The sequence below is a fragment of the Protobothrops mucrosquamatus genome, unplaced genomic scaffold (assembly GCF_001527695.2).
Source record: "Protobothrops mucrosquamatus isolate PMUCROS unplaced genomic scaffold, P.Mucros_1.0 scaffold659, whole genome shotgun sequence".
NCBI lineage: Eukaryota > Metazoa > Chordata > Lepidosauria > Squamata > Viperidae > Protobothrops > Protobothrops mucrosquamatus.
This window is the reverse complement of record NW_015386948.1, coordinates 859859-870055: the sequence shown is the minus strand read 5'-3', so window position 1 is coordinate 870055 and position 10197 is coordinate 859859. Positions and strand designations below refer to the sequence as shown.

The 10197-nt window shown below is 44.5% G+C and overlaps 1 protein-coding gene across 1 annotated transcript in view; it reads left to right on the top strand.

The window, feature by feature from the left end:
• Window positions 1–9468, top strand: part of PDLIM2 (PDZ and LIM domain 2) — a 52422-nt gene extending 42954 nt beyond the window's left edge. The window contains exons 7-10 of the mRNA XM_015817965.1: window positions 682–842; window positions 4465–4610; window positions 5518–5638; window positions 8557–9468. Of these exons, the coding sequence (XP_015673451.1) occupies window positions 682–842; window positions 4465–4610; window positions 5518–5638; window positions 8557–8752 (624 nt within the window). The 3' untranslated portion in view covers window positions 8753–9468. The remainder of the gene's footprint in view (window positions 1–681; window positions 843–4464; window positions 4611–5517; window positions 5639–8556) is intronic.
• Window positions 9469–10197: the final 729 nt, after the last annotated feature.

The window sequence follows — 10197 nt, the reverse complement described above, 5'->3', positions numbered from 1 at the left end:
AAGGGAAAAAAATGGCGGACAGCCTTGCTTGGCGACCCCCGTGAAATGGTCGATTGACCCCAAATGGGGTCCCGACCCACAGGTTGAGAACCGCTGGTCTAGGAGAATATGTGGGTTGTGAGATTATTGTGTATTTTTTGTAGGACTGACTGCTGAAATGCACAGGGAATCCATCTTGTCTTTTAGCCTCGTGCCTATATTACTAGAATTTGTCGCCATTGTTTAGCCTCCCTCCTAAAAAGACAAACAGGTTGGTCCCTGGACGTTAATAATGAAAGTTTGCAAAGCTGAATACCTGTAATTGGGGAGTTTCTATGCTGTAGCAAGTTGAGCAACTGTGAGTTCAAATCCTGCCTTAGGCATGAAAGCCAGCTGGGTGGCTTTGGGCCAGTCACTCTCTCAGCCTAATCCACCTCACAGGGTTGTGGTTGTGGTTGTGGGGAAAACAGGAGGGAGAAGGAGCGGTAGGTATGTTTGCTGTCTTGAGTTATTTGTAAAAAATAATAAAGGTGGGAAATGAATGAATGAATGAATGAATGAATGAATGAATGATACGAGTTTAGTTCTATCTGTTATAAAAAGTTATATTTGCAAAGTACTGTACTTTTGGGATTGATTGTGGCAATCTTAATGGCCTTTTCTATGTGTTGTCATCCTACTGTCTCTTTTCCATTACGTCAGATACAAGAACAAAGGAACTTCACCCATTCCAGGGTGTCTCCAGTGACAGTGCTGCCTCCATTAAACGGCTCTCCATCTCCTGGTGGATACTCATACTCCAACCCTTGGGAGATCAGGAAGGACCAGGAAAGAGGTCCATCTTCCTATAACCGCAGTTACAGGTAATGGACTTTGCCTGGTTTCTAATGGATTAAGTAGGAGAATCTAGGAGAGAGGTTTCCAACCTTGGCAACGTTAAGACTCGTGGACTTCGTGACCGGCTGGGGGAATTCTGGGAATTGAAGTCCACAAGTCTTAAAGTTGCCAGGTTTGGACACCTTTGCCCTAGGACAGGAGTGTCAAACTGTCGGTCTGCGGGCCGGATGCATCATAGCAAAACCGTGCCTACCCCATTGCCTGCAATGGAAAAAAGTCACAATACGTTGCGACACGTGATGTTGCGAGTTTGACACCCCTGCCCTAGGAGATACTTGTTCAAAACAGAGTATACTGTAGTTTGTTTGGAAACTCCTAACAAGTTTTTTTTCTCTTCTGCCGAATAGAAATGATGCTGGCTTGGCACTGAATGGCCATAATAATTACTTAAGATAAGGGAGGGATTGGCAAAGAGTGACATTCAGATTCTGTCTGTAGATCTTCCAACACTTTTTACTTTACTTTAAAGTAGTTGTAGTAGTTGGGATTTTTTATTTTTTTTTATTTTTTTTTAAAAAGACTTAAATTGCCTTTCCAAGTTCCATGGAGGAGTGGGAGAAATAAACAGATGAATTATTGTAACTAATTTTTCCCCCAACCGTATCTTTTTATTGGCGAGCCAGAGGAGAAAATAAGTTCAGGGAGATGGAGTGAAAGAAAGGTTAAAGGTCTTCCCCTTTCCAGGTTTCAAATTAGTTTTGAAGTAAGAGCAAGTTGTGAGAGGATGCAGTTGGGGACGAGCCACATCTGGATCTGGTTTTGCTCCTGGAGTCAAACCAGTGATTTATTTAGTTTGATTGTCTGGTCTGATTGTATTCAGCCTTCTAAAGTCTTAGGAAGAAACTCATCATTCTGATGGTTAGTGCCAGGAATTCAGGCTCCCATCATTAACTCTGGACCTGCAAAGCAATCAGGAATGTACATGTACACACACATACACACACACACACACACACACACACACACACACACACAGAGAGAGAGAGAGAGAGAGAGAGAGAGAGAGAGAGAGAGAGAGAGAGAGAGAAACAGGTGGAGCTTCAATTGCACTATTGTGATTGCCATCTTGACTTTTCTGACCAAATTCAGTGGATCAATGACTGGCAGTTTTGTACATGCAAGTAGTTCTCAATTTATGACTACAGTTGGGATCACAATTTCCATGATTAAGCAGGGCAGTTGCTAAATGAATTGCATGTGATGTGATCTTTTTTCCTACCATTCTTAAGCAAAAGGCTTCTATTCTATTCTGTTCTGTTCTACTCTACTCTACTCTACTCTACTCTATTCCTTATTCTATTCTATTCTACTCTACTCTACTCTACTCTACTCTACTCTATTCCTTATTCTATTCTATTCTACTCTACTCTACTCTATTCCTTATTCTATCCTATTCTATTCTATTCTATTCTATTCTATTCTATTCTATTCTATTCTATTAGCTCAGTCAAGATAACTCTACTTTGAACCGAATTGTCAAGTTCACCACTTTCATCTTTGCACTACCAAACCACACCCTTCCTTTGTGTGTGTGTGTACTCTGTTCCTTCCTTATTGATAAAAGGAAGGGCATGTGTGTCTTTCTCTTTTTTATTATTGATGCAAGTCTCTTCAAGAAGCAGTATAAAAAACGATTGACAAGAGTTTGGGTGTGACTGCCTTGAACTAAATATAGGAACGTAGTCATTGTCAGGGTGCAGTTTGTACACCGGTGTAATAGTATTGTTCTATGCCCAGTCCAAATGAGCCCACCGCAAGATGGAGGCCTTTTCGTTGAAGCTTATAGACCAGGATCTACCATGCTGGTCCAGTGTGACTTGTTTTTCGATAGATGTTTTTCAGCTTCTATCTATATTGTATGTTTTCAGATGACCAAAGATGCAGGTCCTGGGGTGTGGGGGTGCGTTGTTGTTCATTCTTCAGCACTGGTTTGTTTCAGTGGCCTTTCTAGAGAAAGGTTTTTCAAATCTTCACTACCCATTCAAAACAGAAAACTGGCAACCCACTCCTGCCATTATTTAGGGATAGAACACTTGCTCGCAAACAATGATAGTAAAGATAGTAAAACTATAGGTTAGTGCAGGGGTAGGCAACCTTGGCTCTTTTATGACTCGTGGACTTCAACTCCCAGAATTCCTGAGCCAGCCATGCTGAGAAGAAATGGAGAGGTTTCCATGCTGAGCCGGGCTGGCTCAGGAATTCTGGGAGTGAAGTCCACGAGTCATGAAGGGGGCCATAGTTCCCCCATGCTGGCTCAGGAATTCTGGGAGTCGGTCCACGAGTCATAAAAGAGCCAAGGTTGCCTACCCCTGGACTAGTGCAGTGTTTCTCAACCTTGGCCGCTTGAAGATGTGTGGACTTCAGCTCCCAGAATTCCTGAGCCAGCCATGCTGAGGGGAAAGTGAGAGGTTTCCAAGCTGAGCCCTCAGGAATTCTGGGAGTTGAAGTCCACAAGTCATAAAAGAGCCAAGGTTGCCTACCCCTGCACCAAGTAGTTGGAGCATCAGAACAGATGACGTGAAATGTTGCTAATTTCTCAAGAGAGGCTGGCAGTTGATCTCCCACAGGGTCTTTTGCTGGAGGTGGGCAAAGGAAGATAACATCTTTCCGTCCAGGAGCGTTTACTCATTTTGGCGCTAGGGAAAAATTCTCTTCCTGCTAGGAAGCCCTCTTCTTTGATTAGTGTGTCTGAGCCTTCCACATCAGCAAAATGCACTTTCTAAGCATCATTTATTGGGCCAGGAAGTGTGAGGGTTAATCACACTTCGTCAGAGCTGCTGACGAAGAAGGTCGAGACGGGGCAGGTCTAAGGATTGTGTGTCGAGGGAGTGTTCTGCCTGTGCTTTCAGAACGGGAGAGACAGCAAGACTATCCAACTCTGAGCAACTCTGAAGAGCGGAGGAAGAAAAAAAAATTGTGGTGAGAGGGCTACCAGATTAGCTGTTGCTAGGAGGGTTAATTCGCAGCCTTCCTAAACCTGGTTACACTCTGGGGGCCGGTTCTGGCAGAAAGAAGCGGGACAGGTGCCGCCTTAACACGGGTGCATCTACAGAATGTCCCATTTCCTTTTGGCAAGGTATCTGGAAGAGCTTTGAAGGACACATCTGGATGGGATAAGCTTTTCTCCTTGGTTCAGCTAATGGGAATGCCCCTCTGCTAGCATCCCATTTGCCTGTCTGGATCTTCATTGACTTCTTCTGCTGGTTGTGGTTGATCTTGTCTGTCAGAGAGGAAAATGTAGTGAGCAGAAGTACTGGAGATACTTCTTTATCATCGAATGGGCATTTTACTGACTTTAAACCAGGATAGAGAACAGTCACTTTCTGAAATCTTGTCCTGTCTGGAGCAAGGAGTGTCCTACATGTGTTCCATTGTCAAAGAAGTATCTTCATGATAACATCTGTACCTCTAGAGACTTGGAACTTACGAACAGCCTACAAGGACTGCCCCCAGCCCCTACTTTGGTCTGCCCCAACCATCCCTTTTCTTTCAGGCACTGTAAAAGGGTGAAATACTAGTTTATCCTGTCCTCCTTGAGGTATTTTTTCCTTCATCCTAAGCCTGACTGTACCTGTTTTGTCTCTCTAGCTTGGATTCCGAGCCAACCATGTACCATTTGGAAGGAGATTCGGAGGTGTACAAGCTGATGCAGGAAAACCGTGAAACAAGAGCTGTGCCACGGCAATCCAGCACTTTCCGCTTGCTCCAGGTGGCTCTGGAATTGGATGAAAAAGGTGAACGAGGGAGACGATGGAGAGGGCATTCATCTATGAATATAAGGAAGGAAGACGATGGCGCAAATTGGCTTTGCGTTTTAATCCAAGCGTGTTCAGATCCAGCCTTTTCCGTTGTAGTCATTTTTTTTATCACGTGTGTTACGGAAATACATGCTTGCAAAATACGATTAGATTATGGGAAATGCTTCTAGTAGGACAGATAGCATAAAATGGGCTTGTTTTCCCATGTTCTTTTTACAAAATCACAAGTGGAAGGGTGAAAATAAGGTAGAACAAACTAGCTGGAAAAATGAGAAACTCGGTAACATTAAATTTGATGGGTCGGCCTGTAGAATTCATTGCTACCGCGTAATAATCTCATGGGATAAAAGTATTGATTCTTTTATTGTTGGTCTAGTTCACTGCTCTGTTTTGGAAGACTGTGTGGTCACGGGGGCAAATAAGGTAGGAAACCTAAATTCAAGAGGCAGATAAACCAGCATTTTAAACCGGCCTCTGGATGGGCTATATAATCTTTGTTGACAGACTATAGTAGTCAGCTGAAACGTTCAGCTGGCAGACTTTAATTGGTAATTCTAAGAGGGTAAGGGCATGGATGTTTCTGATGGATGCCACATAGGAAAAGAAATAAACAAGAAAATTATAAACCATTATATTTCCCTTCTATGTATGCCTGTTAAATGTGCACTCCTGAAATGGCTATTAATACTGAAATTGAAAGAAGAAAAGCAAATTCAATTGAAAGGATTCTTTTGAGGCTGCAGGTGTGATTTTCGCTGAGAAGAAGAAAAAAAAAACCCCACTTAATTTCTGGGTCAATATACATAGGACTGTACATTCTTTAAAACCGGTCATGTTTTTTTAATTACGGCTTGCTAATGTACCTCCTGTATGACTTTGACAGAGGGAACAACAACACAATTCCCCAGCCAGCTCTCTCCCAGTTTGCACAAGCCGGTCAGCAGCGCTGTGGCAGCGAGCAATCAGAAGCTGCACATCTGTGAGAAGTGTGACAGCCCCATCACGTGAGTATGGCTAATCCTTAAGTAGGGTTGGTACCAAAAGGGACTGGAATAGAGGGGAAGGAAGGCCTTCGGTTTCAACTATTTGAAGGGCTGCCCCGCAGAAGACGGGGTCAACCTCTTCTCCAAAGCACCTGAAGGCTGGAGAAAAAGCAATGGGTGGAAACTTAACCAAGGAGAGAAGCAATCGAGAACTAAGGAGAAATTTCCTGACAGTCGGAACAATTAATTAGTGGACTGACTTGCCTCCAGACGTTGTGGGTGCTCCCCATCCCTGGAGGGTTTTAAGAAGAGATTGGGCAGCCACTTGTCTGGAATGTTAATATAGGGGTCTCCTGCTTGAGCAGGGGGTTGGACTAGATGACCTCCAAGGTCCCTTCCAACTCTGTTATTCTGGTAAGCAAAGAGAAGGGCACGGGGCAATTTGGTGGGCTGGATTATAGCACCCTGTGGCTGGGCATTATGCTAGCTTGGTCCAATGCAGGTAGTCCTCACTGATTCATTTAGTGACCGTTCAAAATTTTGGCTTCACCGCAAGAAGTGACGTATGATCAGTCCTTTACTTATGACCGTTACAATGTCCCTGAGGTCGTGTGATCACGATCCAGGCACGTGGCCACTGGCTCACACTTACGACAATTCCATCCTCCTGCCATCGCACAATCATCATTTGCCACCTTCCCAGTCAGCTTCCAAGAAGCAAAAGGGGAAGCTGGCAGGAAGTTACAAGGCCCAGTCGTGGGACGTCTCGCTTAATGACCTCAAAAAGGGTCATAAAATCAGCTGCAACCACAGGACACCTCCCTTCATGATCGTATCGCTTAGCGAATTTGACCAGTCTTTTTGGTGGTCATAAATTGAGGACTCCCTGTATATATGAGAGATATTTCAGATTGTAGGAAGTTTGGATTTAACTCTGGGGAGGGGGGGAGGCCCTGCCACTTAACTTACACCCTTCAACGGGGGCAAAAGGGTTTGTTATTTATAGCCGTCTGGTGGGTAGAGATTCCAGGGGCTGTTTACAGAGAATGAAGTGCCTGCGTGCCCTGACAATGTATAATGAATTTCTAGCAGGAAACTTTCATTAAAACACACACACACACACACACACACACAGAAAGGAAGTGGGTAGGGATGGTTCGGTAAGGGTCTGTTTTGCACCAACAAGCAAGAGTAGCAGTGGTTGAGACACTAAAGTGGTGATGTAAGCATGCATTTTTCTTTGGGGCTTTTTTTTTGTATTAATCGTTTATTAAACAAATTATTTTTCAAAAGGCAACTGGACCTCCTTGGGGTTTTTTTTTCCCCTTGAAAACATTTCGTCTTTCATCCAAGAAGCTTCTTCGGTTCTTTGAAATGTTTTCAAAGAAAAACAAACAAACAAGAAAGTGTAGTTCGGGATCCAGCTTTGGGACCACTATGACCTGCACAATTAGGAACCTCCGTAGCTAGTTTATTAAAACATGTATGCCGCTTAACTGAGAGACACTGGGCAGCTCACAAGGAAGAAATTGGGATAAACTGAATAAAAAATAAAGATAAAAGAAGGCAAGGATGATGGGCCTAGGTGTTCCTCCTCCTTTTCATCTTCGAAGGAATCCTTGGGAGGGGCTAACTCCAGAGGTGGGGCAAGGGCTAAGCACTCGGGACAGTTTTGTGCCTCAAGAGCACCCAAACCTTGGTTTGTTTGTTTTTTTGTTTGAATAAGAGCTGGGGATGGTGTTGCATGATTAAAGGGCTGATTCCGTGGCGGCGATTTTGCAAGCCACAACTGGAAAGGGCAGCGCAACCTGCCAGGCTGGAAAAATGGAAAGAGAAGATGGATGAAGATGAAGCATGTTGGTTAGAGAAAAAGAATGTATGGCTGACTTTTTACATAAATACAATGTAAAAAGTGACAACGTATTGAACATTGTAAAATGTTCAATAAGAACTTATTTTTTTAAAAAAAAGGAAATCCAGTTTTAGAGGCCTGATGTAGAAATACCGTACCACTAAAATGTGGTGGCCATTGAGTGGTGCTCCGTGGTGCTGTCTGTTGACTTCGGAAACCCAGACCTGTTTTTAGATCGATGTTTCCCAAACTGGGTAACTTCCAGATGTGAGAATGTCAACTCCCAGAAATCTCAGCCAGCATGGCCACTGCTGAGAATTATGGAAGTTGAGTTCCAATCACCTGGAATGTACTTGTCTGGATACTTGGAGCTGGGGTATACGTGAGTGATACACCCCTTAAATACCAGCTTGACTGTTGCATGCTTGCTTGTTTCCCAAAAGAGGTGGAGCAGCTGAATCCAGCCATCACTCCACACTCTCCTTTGAAGAGGCCATCAACGCTCTTGGAGGCAACAATAATAATCTATGCAAAAAAGTTTGCGTAGTCTTAATTAGGTTTTAGTACAGGTTTTTATATGGGGTATTTTAGAGCAGGCCTTTATTTATTTAATTTGATTTTAGAATAGATATTTATTGTGATTTTTATTATTGCCTGTTCACCGCCCTGAGTCCCGTAAGGGAGATAGGGCGGTATACAAATCTAAATAAACATAAACATACCTGGATTACATCTGCAGGAATATCTTTATTTTGTTTCATTGCAAAGTCACTTCAAAGACTGAGATGGCAACAGGCATAATGGCTCTCAGAGGGCGTTAGAGCAGGCTGCAACTCTTGTTGACAGTTGAGAATGCTTGGTTAAGCCAGCATTTCAGAGGGTGGGTGACACTTGGTTGACGATGGTTGGCTTGCTGTAAATCAGGGGTATCCGACCTTGGCAAATTTAAGACTTGTGGACTTCGACTTGTGGATTGCTGGCTGGAGATTTCTGGAAGTTGAAGTCTACAACTCTTGCCGAGCTTGAATCACCCCTGCTGTGGATGCTAGTCCTTTTCACGGACTCTCTTCTGTTCCGTCTTCCCCAGATACCAGGCTGTGAGAATCCAAGAGAACCGCTACCGCCACCCGTCCTGCTACGTTTGCACCGACTGTGGGCTCAACCTGAAGATGCGCGGCCATTTCTGGGTTGGCGAAGAGATGTACTGCGAGAAGCACGCCCGCCAGCGCTACCAGAGCCCAGCAGAGGACGGCACCATCCTGGCTGTCTATTCCCAGTCTTAGATGGGAGGGGAGCTCAAGAGGCTGAACGGGAATGCCGTCCGACGGAGGTTTTCTGCCAGGGATCTAAGCAAAGCTGCTTCTCACCAAACACGATCCAGCTCTTAAAAGACATCTGCAGGAATGGAGGCCTCTGGTGCAAGACGGCAAGGGTCACCACCACCATCTCAGCTCAGAATGCCATGCAGGGGCCTTTGGGGAAGGTGTTGAGGGAGGGAGATGGGGTTCCTCAAGGCAAATGGCCTTTTTTTTATTTTTTAAATTAGTTTAGGCAGGTTTCGGGCATCCCTCTTCAAGGAACAAATGCTTGCCGGCATGGACATTTGTCTTTTGGCCTCTCCAGAAATGATGACTTGGCTGAGCTTCCCACCGTGCCAAGTAGGCCTTGGTTCCTGGACTTCGGAGTGTGATTGTTGTGCCCGTATTAATCCCGATCTGCAGCCAGCAGCTCCCAGAAGCAATGGGAGCTCTCTTAATTCTTTGGTTCTGTGGCTGAAGCACTTCTGCCTTGCCCCCGTTGCCGGTCTCTCGCTGCCCCACCATGCACATCTAAGACTGAAGGGAAGTTGGAATCTCCGGGTCCTGGATGGCGTGGATTCAGCTTTGAAGGCTGGCTTTCCCTGTGATGCTTCTCTTAAGATATTAAGCCAGATCTCTATGTGAATGAAATATAATATATATGTGTATGTGGATAAGGATGGATAAAACAATCTTCCCCACGCCTGCCTTTGCTCTTTGCCTTTGGGCAACCATGTTCCTCTCTCCCCTCTGAGGTTAGGAAGGAGTTTTTGTAATTTCTAGCACAGGTAAATGGCCCATCAGGTGTTTGGTTTTTTTTAAACAAACCCTCTGTTCTATTTAATAATCGTATGGAGTAGGTTTGGCTGCAAGCTACTGTTAATAACTGCTTCATGTGGATATAATGCGCTATTTATTGAGAGAGAGAGAGAGATGTAGCTGTTCCCCTATCACTTGAGGCAAAGATGAGCAGTCGTGGCAGAAAAGGGAATTGCACAGAGGTGGTCTTTGAGTTACAGCCAAAATTGGGCCAGGAATTAACGGTAGGAAGTTCTGCCAGTTGTTAAGTAGGTCTCCAAATGACCATACACAATTTTAGAACCTTTTTTTTTTTTTGCAACAGCTGTTAAAACCCCGTCGTGGTTACACAAACCTGTTGTACCCAATGGACGTGTTGGGGGCAAAAACCATCATAAATTGTGGTCGTGTGACCGCAGAAGTCTGGAAAGGGCCTTAAATGGGGGGCAGTTGCCAAGCACCCCAAAAGCTATCTCACCACTGTCAGAACTTTGAGATTGGTTTGTAAGCACCTTTTTAGAGGGAGGGGTCAAACTCTTGCTAAGTGACCGATGGTAAATCCAGGACTGCCTGTATTTATATTTATACAGGTCCCAGGGTGTGGGAGGTTACGAGGAGGCTGGCTTTTTTAT